Source organism: Mytilus edulis, chromosome 13 (genome assembly GCF_963676685.1).
Source record: "Mytilus edulis chromosome 13, xbMytEdul2.2, whole genome shotgun sequence".
NCBI classification, from domain to species: domain Eukaryota; kingdom Metazoa; phylum Mollusca; class Bivalvia; order Mytilida; family Mytilidae; genus Mytilus; species Mytilus edulis.
The window spans coordinates 21,532,822-21,548,952 of NC_092356.1; the positions used below are offsets into that span (position 1 = coordinate 21,532,822).

Below are 16,131 nucleotides of genomic sequence, written 5' to 3' on the forward strand. Positions count from 1 at the left end.
CGATTTCAGACATTTTAACAGCGGTATAATACTATTGCCTTTATTTGGATTGTCTACACATTTTTGTCAATATACATGTAACGGAACTATAAACAACTGTATTGCAAGTGGAATGTTTAGCTAGCTACAAAAACATGTTAACTAAACAACTACTTGTTGTGCGTTTGTTTTTTCTACATTGGCTAAAGGTACAGGGGTAGGGTTGAGATCTAAAAAAACATGTTTAAACCTGCCGCATTTTCCCACATGTCCCATGTCAGGAGCCTCTGGCCTTCGTTGGTCTTGTATGCATTTTACTGTTAGTTTCTTGTGTATAATTCCGAGTTTAGTAAGCCGTCTATTATCACTGAACTAGTATACATATTTGTTTAGGGGCCAGCTGATAGACGCCTCCGGTGCGGGTGTTTTTCGCTGCATTGAAGACCCATTTGTGGCCTTCGGCGGTTGTCTGCTCTATGGTCGAGTTTTTGTCTCTTTGACACATTCCCCATTTCCATTCTCAATTTTATTTTATTTTGGAAATTCCTATTAAGTCAGAAACATGATCCTGTCAGTAAGGAATATTGAGAAATCATTTGTAAAATTAACAAGAAATAAATGTCCCGGTGGTTTCATAAAATGACATGACCTTTACTTGTATCATATTAATGTGTACAAAAATATGTATATTCAAGGTCATGACTAACCTTTTCATCGGTTACAACCTATTCATTACGTCATGGGTGTCGACGCAATACTGATATTTTAACTAGGGGAAATGTCAATGTCAATGGTCGTTATCTAGGTTTTGTTTGTAAACACAAAACTTTTTGGTACACATGTACATGTATATCAGACAAACATTTTTTTTTTAACTAAGAAAATGAAAAAAAACTTATTGTGACGGATCGTTTTTAATAACGTCGCCGGTAATTGCCCTTATTTTTTTCCTTTTTTTTTTACCTTAAACTTTTTTTTATGTTGGGCCGGACTTTTGATTGTTTGTTGAAAGGAAAATGTTTGTTTTACGTCGTTTGAATTTAGTCTATTCTAATGTCTGATTATTGTTCGACTCTTTCCTTAACCTTAACGTTTGATTGAAATATAACTATCCCCGGATTCTGTCTGTCAGGAAATTAAAGCCTCTGCAAAGTGGGATTGTGTGACTGTATGGGATGCATACATGTATACTGAGCAACGTCCTCATGAATGGTAGCGTGAAATCCGATGCATTTTGTAGACTAAATGTCTTACTTTCTACAAATCACTTAAAGAACTCAGTCGACAAACTCTCTGAGCGGTCAAGGAATTATGTAACAGGGGGTAAATATTTGCCTGAGTAAACCAAATTGGTGTCCAAATTTCACAACTGTAGGAACTAATGGTTCACTTACCTTGCAGACCATGTTATTTGTACTAATCGAAATATGAATGAAAATTTGCCACTGGACTTTATGCAAGTAGCTTTAATCAATGAATCAATGTTCTGTCTCTTCTTACTGTAAATTTGATGTTGTTCGCTTATCTTCGTTCACCGGTATTTGAATAATTCAAGACTAGACAAGACAAGATAATTTTATTATATACATTTACAACATGTGTGAACAATTCATATCTGCTATGTGCTATGGTTATTAAATTGCATTATTGGTAAAATTAAAGTTCTGGTAACAACAATTAAGGATGGCAGGTGATGTAATTGAACAGTGACTTTAATCTCATGAAATATCTTCAAACATGAATATCTCTTTTTTTTCAATCTCACATTCTTTCAAATAATACTAGTATATACATTTTACACCAATATACGAAAAAGTAGAGCCTTTAATAAAGGCTTGCAATTGATGCATGAAATTTATAGTGATGTGTCTAAAGGTATCTTTGTATAAAATTGAGGAAAATCAATTAATATTTTAGAAAGATTTTCAAAATCAATGCATATATTTTCCCCATTTCCATTCTCAATTTTATATATTTTAAATGGTTTCCAGTGGTACGAGTTTACAATGGTATGAGCCAAATTGCTTCCAGGCAAACTATGCCTTTGGACACACACACCTTTTTGTTTGATATAATTGTAGATATAAACGGTAAAACCATTTACAAAAAATAAACATAATAATATTATCATCATTTAATCTTAACATCATCTGAAAATCGTTACAATAAAATTTTAATCCTCTTCAGTATTTCAGTCAATTTTCAAAATTTTATCCATGCCGTGAACTCAGAACTGTTCTGATCTGAAAGAGCTACAAAGATCAAATAAACTTGTCATATATACCAGGATTGCGATTTCGTACCCCAGCCGGGCGTTTTGTCTAAAGAATCATCATCAGTGACGCTCGAATCGAAATAGTTAAAAAGGCAATAATGACCGTTTAAGATCAAAATTTGCCTATTGGCGAATTCATGTCAACATGATAACCAAAGGGATGGTGATATTTTGGCTATGAAACGTACCAGCAGTGGTAGTGACTCAGTGGTAAAAAAACACCAATCAAAGATAACAGGCTGATCAAGTCATGAATGTTACATGTGGCAGTAGAAAAGAAACGAAAAGCGTACAGACGTTTTGAATTACACTGAGGTGAGATCGGTTTATAAATAATTGCTTTAATCATTTTTAAAACAAGAACAATTTAAATTTATTGTTTTAACGCTGAAAAGTCTAACGGAATGCATATTGGAATAATTTAAAATTACGCAAATAGCTATTTAGTTTGGCACACAAACATTAATCACGTAGCTTAATTAACAGTTATCCAACATATTCATCAAAATCATCGGAATCGGACAATTCCTGATCAGGAGTTATGGAGTATAAAAGAGACGCAAATTTCCGTCGGAATATTGCCATGCATTTACATTTTGTTATATTACCAGTAAAACCATAGTCCCTAGAATGAGACAAAAACTTGTGCAGACGACTGTAGGTCTTTCTAAATGGGTAATCAGTATTTTCGCTGTAAATTGTTTTGACCGAGCCAGTCCTCAAAATATTTTCATCTTCTTCTAGTTCATCGACTACTTTTGTATAATTAGCATAATTTTCATCATCTGCATCCTCTTTCTTCCCGTCTTCTAAACTGATTACAGAATTATCATTTATACGTTCTTCATCCTCACTTTTTTCTTCTTTGTGTGATACTAACTGATCATACAGTGTTCGGACGAATTCGCAATTGTTTGATCTAAAACCGTGTTCTAAACAAAATTCTGCAATGAGACAAATATACCTCATATCAAAGTAATCGTTATCCCAGTAAACACAATATGCTCCATTTTCTCTATGAATTGCTGGTTGTGCACATTTTAAAACAAGCTTCACTCCGCATACCGATTCTAGATAAGCACAGAGCTTACCTATAAGAAACCTGTCGGCGACTTTTATTATATTCGGACTTGACATAGTGGAAGTTGATGGTAAACACAATTCTAAAATTGTTGGAATACTGCCATATTTGAATAGGAATGCTTCAAAAAATTCTTTAAATTGAGATACAATACTTGATCGCTTTCCTTTGTTTAAAAGTCCATCTAAAAATTCCTTAGCATGAATCACACTGATTTTCTGAGCATTTTTTATTAGACATGTAAATAACTTTTCTACAATGTCGAGAAAATCTTTTTCAATGAGATTTTCATATATGTAATTTCCTACTGCACATCTACTGTTGACAAATTCAGTATCAGTAAAAAATAGATGAAAATCTTTCATGTCCTCTGTTGCTTCTTGGCAATTTTCACCCAGTTTGCCAAAAGCAATTACAGAATAAAGTGCGTTTATCAACAAATTAGTTTCGATTTCTATAAAGTTTGAATTATTGTCTGTACATCCCTTTGGTCTGCAGAAAGAAAAAAAAGCTGTCAATCCGAAATGTATCATGACATCTTTACATATCTTTGGATGAAACTTAACAAAATCTGAATTATTTCCAAAACTTGTTAAACCATTTACAAGACATGCGTAAACTTTTGGTGTAACATCCTCTATATTTTGGAAGAAAAACTGAATTATTTCGTCGCGTCTATGTTCCAAAGCCACAGTTTGTAAATAAAACCCAACGTCTGTACACATTTTATCATCACCGGAAAGCATGCTAATAAGTTTGTTTGTAAGTGTTTGATAATCAATGAAAAGAAAAACAGCATGGTCACTTAGCGGATCTTTGTATCCTTTAGGCCTAATGTATTCGAGCAAGAAACCAAATTCACAGAATGACAAAACATCGACGTCATCGCCATATGATACTAATATCGCCTCTTGGATGGTGTAGTGCTGAAGAATGTAGACATCAGAAAACTTTAATCTCTTGGGTTGGCTTCGATCTGATATTGAAGACTTTTTTGTGAAGTATGTGCCTTCTAATGTACGGACAGCTTCTCTCAATAAAGACATTTTAATCGTATGACTATCTTCAAAGTATGATAATATGTTTTTAAAACACGTTTCATCAATATAATCTACATCAATTGAGTTTTTCATTGCAGCATATACTAAGACACAATATTGGTATTGCACTAGCTTATTATCAAAACCTTTTATTTTAAAATCCATTATTTCATTTACTAATGATTTGGATGCATGAGTAAAATAGAAACTTCCCTGTTTTGTTAAGTTTTTGTTGCTACAAAACAAATGGCATGCTTGTGGAAAACCAATTTGCATTTCATATTTACCAGAACATATATCATTAAACAATGAAACACATAGCTGTATTGCGTTCTCGTTTGTTTCAACAACTTCTGCAATGCATCGTTCAATTGCCACGGGTGGTAAATTGAAAATTGGAGAATAATTCACCTGCTTACATTTACACAAAGAAATGTCGTGTTTTTTCATATGGTTTGACAAAATCTTTGCACGGCAGCCCCATTGTCGTATTGTATCAATATTAATTAAAACATCTTTTTCGAAAATTTTGTGCTTTTCAATTAAATTTCTATTAGTTTCGTCATCACCTCGTATAGTTATTATTAATTTTGATTTACATGATTCGCGTTTGATACATGCATATAGTACATCAAGTATGCCCCTATGTAGATCTTCGTTGAAATTAATGTTCGACCTACCAAATAGATCTTCTACTATTACAATAGTTTGATCATTAAAATTAATAAGATCTCTATTTTGCGTTATTTCATCGTTTACAAAAATCATTGGTGTAAACATATATTCTTGGTACTTCATAGCTATCTGAAGACTTGTTTTAGACTTGCCACCTCCTGCTTTTGCAAACATCACCAGTATCTTGTATTTTTCAAGAATTTCGTAGCATATTTTTACATCTTCGGTTATAGCATACGTGACATCTTTAGAGTGTTCCAATAAGCGAGCTTTCGTTTGTGCTGAAAGTACGAAAACGACTTAAAATATTACAATTTGAATTTATCGTTATGCGGTATATAATACATGATATGCAATTCACAATCAATTATAAGAAGCTTTTACGCTGTTTGATTATACATATTGGATATTTTTTTTAATGAAGTCAAAAGCACATAAAGGGATATTGTTGAAATAGTACATGCTATTGTGGGTTTTTTTCTAATTGTACATAATTGTGAACATATTTTTAGGTATTATACAACTCCGCGATACTTGTGATAGAAAAATAGGTAATATCGAGAAAAAAACCAACATTCATTACTTAAGTTCAATTATACATAAACAAAAAGACTGAAGAATAAAAAAACACAACATTAAAAGTATTTTGAAGTTGGCAATTTTCTGTCAACAATTTTAGTATTCAAATACAATACGTATGCATAATTTAGAAATATTCCTAAACAGCTGTTTATAAAAAAAATAACTATACTTGTGTTAACTATAGAGTTGAAACGAATACATAATTTTTATCAGTTAAAAATTCAAGCTAATTTTGTAAATAAAATTGATTTTCATAAACTGCTCACGAGTGTATAATACTAAAATTTGAATTACAATTTATACTTCTTTTTCCTTTTTTTTCTTCTTTTTTATCAAATGTCAGTATTTCTACAATAACTTTAGTAGTCTAATGGGTATTCCTACCACATCTCCTTATTTTCTTATAAGTAAAAATAAAGTATCGATAAGCTGCAGTATTAAGTTAAGTTTAACAGTGATTTTCATCCTCACAAATATAATTTTTTGAACAAAACTTACCTATTATATTGGTTTTCCTGTATCCTGAGAAAATATAATGATTTATAGGATAATGTTATAATGTAGAAATTGGTTGTACATCAAAACAACAGATTTAATTGGAGATTTATTACTGTGCTTCTTATTTGGCCCCTTGGATTCAAAAATTAATTAAAAAGTGCTATAAATCTACCAAATAACAACATTGAGATGTGCATAAGACATTCATTTGTCGGACATTTTAAGGGGAGGTAACTTTGAAGTAGTGCATTTTCTGAAGAAATCTACATGGTATTTTGCTATTTTGTATTTTTGCAGGAAAAAAAACCCGCATGGTGATAATTTTCTCTTCAAGCTATCTTCTTGTATTTTATTTTACAATTCTATCAGTTAGTTTAGCTTCTAATCACATAATGATGTATTCCCCTGTATAATCCATACAAAATGTGTCATTTTGTCACACCTGTAGATTAAGAAAATGTGCGGTGACCAACATTTTTTATTATATTTTTGAACATATATCAATATATACTACGTTTTGGCAAAGCATGAACACATTTTTAATTTAGACTCATATACCACATTTCGTGTCTACTCACGTCGATTCAAGTAGTTCATGTGAAAGATTGGAACCGATTTAGTCATTAATGACGCTCAAATTCAAGCTTTATATGCAAAATCTTTCAAATATGCCATAATATGTCACATTTCAAATGGTTTTTGTCAAAAATGAAAGGGACTGCATCCGTGTTCACTCTCCGCCTATATGTTATGTACAAGATAGTTAATAGGTGCAGGCTCCACATATTTGGGCCGGAAATATTGAGGTTTTTGGTGCAAAGTATTGTATAAACAATCTGTATATTGAGATGACTTTAGTTGGTTCAATCCTATTAGTTATGATGATGCTGAAAACTTAATTGTGCAGTTGATGACATCGAATATCATTTAAGTGCAGTTAATGAAATGGAATATCATGTTATTCATTTCCAAGACTTGATTTTGAAACTCGTGACATATCAAAGTTGCATCTACTGACAAAATATGTGTATTCCTCATCTCAGATACGGACTTAAACACAGCCTTTCACCTCATTTACTCATCCATGAATTTTATGTCAAGATGACATATTTTTTAGGACCCTCGATTCTATCTATAACAGACGCATCTACTGACAAAATATCTTTCTCTCAGATATGGACTCTAACGCAAACATTAATCATTAGCGCCTTTGTGCAATGTTGGTCAAGATTATCTTACTTTTATCAGGACCCCATGATTATTCAAGACGCATCTATGAACAAAATCTCAAGAACTATGACTTATACTTCCACAGATAGACGAACTTTAACTTTGTGACTGACAAATGAAACTCTTTATCCCTTTCCCAATTTCGTTTGACAAAAACATATAAAAATCTATAAGCAAACAAATGTCAAAATATACCTCTCGGTAAAGGTTGGGAAACCCTAAACATAATGGTTTCACTTCTATTCGGTTTTAGTGAAATTAAAAAGTAGCAACAAACAGTCAAAAATACAGGAATGAAGATATTTAACCAATAATTCTGCTCAACCGGTAAGAAGGACCAACTTGAACCTACTATGAGAAATACTGATCATCGTTGAATGCCTCATGAATATGAACAAAAACAATACAAACTTTCCATATTTTGGTTTTACCACGTATTGATATTAATTTTGTCTCGTGTACATTTACTCAATATCCCTTCATATTTTTATTGGGTATACCATGTATACTACAGATTAAAAAACTGCTACATACAAGTTAAAATCAGAAAGCTTCAGACAGTATAGAAAATTGCTCTATTCGTCACAACTGACAAATCCTTAAAAAAATGTTTTCATTTCAATCTGTTTGGTTGCAGTAAAACGGCATAGTATTAACAAACACCAAGTGAATATATGAGAGGTTTGAAATCACTTTCAGTTGTAGAAATATGTTATCTATAAAAACTTCCGAGATCGTTACGTTGAAAGTAAAGATATCAATCTTTATTATGATTATTTTTTCTAAATGATGAAAACTATATATATATAATAATCATAATAGAATATACAACAAATATTTTGATAAAAAAAAAACCTCAAACTATCAATCATTTACCATGTTCCGAAGACGAGTTCTTGTAAGAACTTGGTACCTTGAGTTTTCATTTCTAAAAATAACCTGGCTTGGTAAATCCCCAAATCCGGGTCACGCGTTCTGTGCATAATAAATGAACAATCCTTGTAATAAATATTTGACATCTTCTTATATCAAAATTTATAAAAAAAATGTATTTATTTCATATACCGCAGAAAATAGAAATATAGATCCGCAGAATCTCATGTGACAATCTAAAACCCATATCATATAATGGACCGGCTTAGTGCCGGCCCATACTTATCATCAAATACAACTTGCATGTAAATATTAAGAATGAACACAAATGCGGTCACTTCCATTTAAGACGGAAACCGTCAAAAATTCAAGTCAAATGCTAAAATTATTGTGAAGATTTCAGTAATTTAGCATAACTTAATGATGCAAGTACCCGATATATGTGCAATGTATTGTAAAAAAAACAACCCATATTTATTTAACATTAGTATTCTACGTTCCAATAAATAGCTAAAAGTTTACATGCTTACAAATTTGTAAAACTGTTATATTTTGGGGCCTAAAAGGGGTCTTACTTGACCTACTCGTTTTACCTTAACTTCAAATATGTACCTACCCACTTCATTTACTTTTCCTTCGATAGTGTCAATTCGACAATTTAATTTTGCATCTTGAACGACCAGTTGTTGTTGTAAGTCATCAATTTTCTAAAATGCAATCAACAAATTATTTATCTTATTGTATCTATGTTGACAACGGATATTCTTATACGAAATAAGGAAATGATTTGTTGTGATTGCCAATGATACAACTATTAAAAAGTCCAGATGAATTTGACTTAAGCATTAATTGGTGACTGCACGATCTTTTAAAACAATAGAAACGGGGGAAAAGCTGCCTGAATTATGACGCAATTTGATTTATATACACAAGCATTTCGATTAGAAATCGTGTTTCCATAAAAGGTAACTGTAAAGCAAAACTGAAGAAGAAGATATATTCGACAGTAAGATGAAAACACATAGACGCGAATATTCTACACAATATGTCAAATTTTCGTTCGTGATCTTTATCAGCTGTGAGTAAATAACAGAAACGGAAATTACTGCCATAAACACCAAATTATCCGAAAAGAAAAGCGCTATGATAGTAACATGAGTGAATAAGTCAGCCAATAATACGTTGCTTCAGTGTTTTTATAAGTATGGAACATCGAATGGCTATTGTGGCGTATAGGGTACCTGATAATTAATAAAAACATAAATACATGTAAGTAGATATTTTTTTGACTGATTTAAAAATATTTTGAAATTAATCTTCTGTTTTGTATGCTGTTGTTTATCTTTCGATCTTTTCTATTTTTGCCATCGTGTTGTCATTTCAATTTCACCTTATGAGTTTGAATGTCCCTTTATAGTTTATTTAGCCTCTCTTTCGAATGAGTTCACCATCTGATATGGTATATTTATTCAGCTTTTGGCATTCATTTGCAATTGATTGGACGATTTAAAGTAGATATAACAGATTAATTTTTACTGATACCTCTTCAATGTGATTTTCGTGTAAACTCTGCTCAAGCAATGTAATTTGGTATTTCTTGAGAATAGTCCCGTCCAAAGGTCTCTGAGAAGCATCATTCAATTTTTGTCTCATACCATTCTCAATATTACAGAATCGAGCAATACGTAGAATTACTCCTTCTACATCAGTTTTGTACTTTGCGTATTCAGAATCTGAACATTTTGCTTCTTGTGCATGGCCATACAGTGTGTTTCTATATTTAACAAGATCTTCTACATCTTGCTTTAGGGTAGAATTTGTTTGGCAGTTATTTGCAAAGTTCACCAACAAGCAGCGTAGTAAGGTGATGTCAAGATTAGCAATTGCCAAATATTTTTTGGCAGGACGACAACAATGTTGAGGCGTCGTAGATAAATTTGGATTGTGTCCAAGCATGGTTAGTCCGCTTTTGTCGAGCAGTACATCCAACTGTCTTGGATACATAATCCTATTTGGATTTGCCTGTACAAGCCGTCCACCAGTACACTGACAACAAGGGATTCTATTGTAACAAAGGTGATATAATTCATGGTGATGTATGTTAATGAAATCTTCAAAGGTAATAGAAGTGGTTGATAAATCATTGTCCAAAACTGCTGATAGTGATTCCGTTCCATGATCGACTATTACGGTTGCAATTCTGTAAAAATTCTCTCGTTCTTTTTGAGTCATAATGAAAGCTCAGCCTAATAAGAAAATAATACGAATTACTAGCAATCCGCATTGATCAGCTTGAAACATTTGATATAAATAATACGACTACTGCATTGTACACATGTTACCAATGATATGATATTCTTAATTGTAATGCCAAATTAGAGTTTTGACCCAAATTTTACTGTCCACTGAACATAGAAAATGATAGTGCGAGTGGGACATCCGTGTACTATGGACACATTATTGTCCTTATTAATATTGTTTATACTGCTTTTGTTGAAAAGATCAATTATTATATAAGTAAAATGATTTTATTACATGTGGTCATATTTGTTAAGTAAGCCTATATTATAAGACATTTTTCTTAAAAATAAAATAGAAACCCAATATGGTAATTCAAATATGTAAAGTGGAATAACGTACGCTACAAACAATACACACGTTTGATGATACACATTCCAATTGTTAATCGACTGCAAGTCGGTGATTTTAGTTGATTTTAAAATACAAAACGAAAGGGAATATTAATTAGAAATAGTTACACAAAAATAAATGAAACAAATCTACAAAAGAAAACTCTCGTTAGTTTGTTATTATACATTCCAATCCATTTTGAGTGTAAATAGTTACCGATTTGCATTTAGGGTACTTTGCATATGTTACGTTCTATGTAGACCTGTTATTATGGAGTTATTTTAAAGAAAAAAGATAAGGATACACAAGATACAGAACAACTGTCTTTAACAAACCCGATATATTTTCGTAAATACCAAGTCTATAAAATGCTTAATTCAAAATAGTAAAGACTTTACCTTTTACCTGTTTATCTGTATTCCCTTTTTTGTCATAAGTGACCACTTATTTCATTTCTGTCGAAATATGTAGATATCACGTGTTCCGAGTGCTTGTGTTTCATTGACGCAATTTCACAACTCGCTGCATTTGAAAATTCTCTTTTGTCATAAGAACAATAAGTAAGCAATTCAAATATTAATAATTAATTAAATAGGACTGCCATGCTCAAGCTATTTAGATTTTTACAAGCTGTTGTATTTAAAACAAAGGATAAGCAATAATCGATATGAAATGAAAGTGTTTCCTTTAAAAGTGCTGAATTACAACAACGTACATTTGATATATTATTACATTTCTTCATATATATATGCTTTATAATTGTTGTGTTAAATACCCGAGAGTTTAAATATATGTATTCCATTAGCTGAAGACTTGTTTGTGTTCTTTAATTGTTTTTCCCTACACAATAATGTGAAGAAGGATTCGACCCACAATAGTCTATGACTCACTAGAATGCTTGAATCAAAAAGATTATTAAAGCCAAATAAAGAACGGCGTTAGCAAATAAGAGCTGTTTTTTAATTAAATTTTCTATTGAGCTATCTCCGTGTGCATTTTACCCTCGAATGTAGACAACAGCTTGATGAGACTTACTTTTTACATATAAATACACTGTATAATGTAAAGGGAATTTTTGTAATGACAAAAAAAAAAAGGCTGTACATAAATATTAAATTAATAAGATATGTTTTTCTGTTCTTTATTTGTGTCAATATGTTTATATATTAACAATTAATGAATACAATCATCGACCATGTGTTCTTGAAATGAACATGCACATCTATTCCGGTCTATCTGAAATATGGATAGCTTTCTATCCCTTTTCTCACTTTGACCTAAAAAAATGATGATTTTTTTTTATCGTTTCCATGATAAATATCAACTTGCAACCCAGCTTGGAACAAACTTCATGTTCACTATGTACTTAAGTTTATCGATTTATCGAGTTTACACCACTGGGTCGTTGCCACTGCTGGTGGACGTTTCGTCCCCGAGGGTATCACCAGCCAAATAGTCAACACTTCGGTGTCAACACTTCGACATGAATATCAATAATGTGGTCATTTTAATAAATTTCCTGTTTACAAAACTATGAATTTTTCGAAAAACTAAGGATTTTCTTATCCCAGGCATAGATTACCTTAGCTGTATTTGGCACAACTTTTTTGGAATTTTGGATCCTCATTGCTCTTCAACTTTGCACTTGTTTGGCTTTATAAATATTTTGATGTGAGCGTCACTGATGAGTCTTATGTAGACGAAATGCGCATCTGGTGTACTTAATTATAATCCTTGTACCTTTGAAAACTATTTATAGTTTTGATTTGGTATTTAAGTGAAAGACATGTATTAATTGAAATCCTTGTTATTATACAGTGACAGAAATTGAGACCTTTTTGATGGAAACAGTTACTTAAATCAAAGGCTAGTTGTTATTCATAACACAAAGAAGCATTTATTTCGATTATTTTAACACTTCCCTAAAGACACAAGAAAATACCTTAGCCTCAATAACCACAGTATGACTTAAATGATGTACTTTTAGTTTTCAAAATTAATCACAAAAAGTTAAGCAACTTTGGCAACGATTGCTCGAAACGGTCGTGCCTCCTTTGCGCAGCTATTTGCGTTCTCCTAAATTTATTATGGTATATGTGTTTATATGGAAGTTGCTATACATAGCGTTTTCAACATCAATAGTGATTAAAGAATGTAGCTATTTCTAGATATTCCCATTGTACGTTGGAATGGTGTGCTATTGTTCAAAATTTTCGGAAGATTGTATTTTAGCTAGTAAAATATATATGGTAAGTAAGAATGAACAGTTGAAAAATGTTCAATCTCATACCAGGAAAACTTATAGACATATAATTATGAATATGGTCTTGAAACAGACAATAGAGTTCAATAGTATTTTGAAACGTCGTACATGTGTTAAAATTATCGAAACTGCTTAGACAAACGCAACACAGCTTTCTCAAATGTATTTTGAAATGAAAGTCATATTCTCGTTCATGTCCATGTAAAATGTATATGTAATAAAACATGCAATGTGATTCTATATAAAACTCCAGTGTCATCAATTTTAAAGAGGTAAACAATATTTCCCAATTAACTTGTATCATGTACAAGAAAAACAAATGTAAACACATTGGACACAAACATACCGCTATCGTATGTGTCTGTTATGGTATATATATTTGTGAGATAAACAGTTTTGAAGTCACACATCATACTACGATTGTATAATGGCAATACTGTTCAAAACGTTAGCTTTTCTTGTTATTTGTATGGTTATAATTGCGGCATGTGTGCCGAAAGAAGGTAAGTACTATTATTATCAAAGACTTAATATTTTCAAAAAATATTCTTATGTTTTTATAATCTATCAAGAATAATTGTTTTGTCCGAGAAAAAACCCCATCTGCAACTATAACGGTGAATATAGAAATGCATGACATTTAAAAAAAGTTTTCATTTTCTATTCAAACACAGGGTCTATACCGCAACTGGTGGACTTTATAATAGGTTCAGTAGTCAGTCTTGCTGATAAATAGCATACATAAAGTGGTGTTGCACTGTTTGTACTCATCAAATGTATGTGCACAAAAGATTCAAATGCATGTTTATTATACACGTTTTGAAGCTTTGAACTTATATTGACAAACAATATTATTTAAAAAAAAAAATTAATGTCGATTCAAATAATTTTTGATTGGAATATTTTGTGTTTTGTCTTGTTTCTGATGTGAAAAATATATACACATACATTGTCTATTAGTATCAGCCCAAGGTTACCATGGAGGTGGATGGAATAGAAGACCATGGTGGGTTTGTGGGCATGGACACTGGCATCATCATGACAGACCTTGGTGGCGTCGCGAGTATGATTAAAAGATACTGGTGAGATATTCAGAAATATATGAAATTGTAAAAACTTGGACAAAGTTCTCACTTCAAAAAGAGTAGATAATATAACAAAGAAACAATAAACTGTAATATATTTGTCCTTAGAATAACTTTTTTAAACACCAGTATTAAATGCGCATATTCGAGAAGATCTGTAACCAGGATCAATGGATTTGTTTTATTGTGATATAATATAATTTCTTTTTTTGAATTAATGACCCTGCAATACAAATACAAATAAATAGTACAAAGAAAGATAACTCTATTCATTCTAGGTGACAATTCCTAAAATACAATGCTTACATATTTTCTACTGGACAACTATGGTTTTCCAAGATATTGACTTACAAATCTATTTACTGAGAATGTTAACTATGAAAAATATTGTTCTCATCATAAATTACATATCTTAACATTTAACATATTGAATTCTACCAAAATACTCTTCAAAAGGTGATGTGTTTCGTCGTTGATACGGTTTTGTTAATATAAAAAGATTAATAAATTACTATGAGGCAATCAAAATTCATTTGTACAGTCAAGTTCAAGTATGTCTATTTTATTGTTGTCCTGACCCCAATATTTTTTTTCTGAGAACGCACTAGAGTCGATATTTATTTTTTTTAGATTTAAAAATTATTTTCTGTTTTTTTTTTTCAATTTGCAGACGACACTTAGATGATGCCACATCTGATTTTTAGTAAATGCTGATACAAAAGCAGAGAACATCTAGTTTTTGGTCAATAAAAATAATAATTGTTTTTATGAATTCAGTTTCTATAGGGACTGCTTTTGTTTAAATTACTTATTGTTATATCAGGACAAATCATACTTATGTGGTGTTAGACGACACGTAGTAACGAACCAATGAGACAGCTTCTTATATAAGACCCACAAAAGTTATTTCGAAAACCAGCTTATTGTGACCTTTTCTAATAAATGAGTGTTGAATATGTAAATTAAAAAAAAAAAGAAAAAAAAGGCTAGAAAAGTTACTGAAAATACAAAACTAAAGTTAACTAACAAAAAGATTCCCATATTGGACAGAGTTTAAACAAGTATTTTATAGTACCTGATCCTTACAAGTTTTTACATCGCTGGACTAGCAACAGAAGATTGATAAGAGTTTGTTCTGACAACATGGAAATTCTACGATATCTGTATTACAGAAGACGCAAAAAGTTACTAGAACAATAGGACTTACTAATACCTATCAGCAAATGCTCACTGTTTCTAAAAGCAAACTCACTGTTCTATGCATTCCTTAATATTTATAGTCAATCGACTTTACTATTTTGGCTAATGTTTAAAATTGTTATTTTATATCTAATGTTCGTTTTTTTGCTCTACAACAGAGATGGGTCCGATTACTTTCAATGTAATCGATTAAATTACAATTACTTTGTCATTTGTACGATTAAATTAAATTAATGATTACACCATTGCTCAAAGTGTCTGATTAAATTAATGATTACATTGGCAAAGTAATCATGATTACATCTGATTACAATGAATTAAAAAAAAACATTTTGAATGATGTGAATGCATTAACGTTTAATATAACTATAGTTCTTTTAAGAAAGGATTTTGTTTTATATATTTTAAAATGATAACTTCATCTATTTAATAAACCACAAAAGTTCACTACAGACATACATGAACATTGTGTCACCCATTACACTTTATCATCATTGATATCTGAATTATTTTGACTTCAATTGAATATGGCTTTATAAAGAGTTTGCTGTTAGTCTTCTGACCTCTTCCAGACTTTATATGTATTTCAAGGTGCAGTTTTTAAAATATGGATGAAATAAAGTTACCAGGTAAAAAATATGTAAAAATTTAATAGAATTGTTTAAACAAATTGTAAACAAAATACAAGTACTATAAGTCGATGCAATTTACATGCCCAG

At 31.2% G+C, this 16,131-nt stretch overlaps 1 protein-coding gene across 1 annotated transcript; it reads right to left on the bottom strand.

Moving 5' to 3' along the window:
• Positions 1-1,712: 1,712 nt before the first annotated feature.
• LOC139501442 (uncharacterized) lies at positions 1,713-11,367 on the bottom strand. Its single transcript, XM_071290520.1, has 5 exons — positions 11,270-11,367; positions 9,776-10,479; positions 8,850-8,940; positions 6,131-6,154; positions 1,713-5,331 (listed from the first exon to the last, which is right to left on the bottom strand). The coding sequence occupies exons 2-5, from the start codon at positions 10,463-10,465 to the stop codon at positions 2,741-2,743; spliced, it is 3,396 nt and encodes a 1,131-aa protein (XP_071146621.1). The 5' UTR covers positions 10,466-10,479; positions 11,270-11,367; the 3' UTR covers positions 1,713-2,740.
• Positions 11,368-16,131: the final 4,764 nt, after the last annotated feature.

Excerpts from the sequence above, each read along its gene's own strand:
- LOC139501442 (XM_071290520.1), bottom strand. The coding sequence starts at position 10,465 with ATGACTCAAAAAGAACGAGAGAATTTTTACAGAATTGCAACCGTAATA. Across the intron at positions 8,941-9,775 it reads ACGAAAATCACATTGAAGAG|AAAATTGATGACTTACAACA; the intron begins GTATCAGTAAAA and ends ATTGCATTTTAG. Across the intron at positions 6,155-8,849 it reads AGGAAAAGTAAATGAAGTGG|GATACAGGAAAACCAATATA; the intron begins GTAGGTACATAT and ends ATATTTTCTCAG.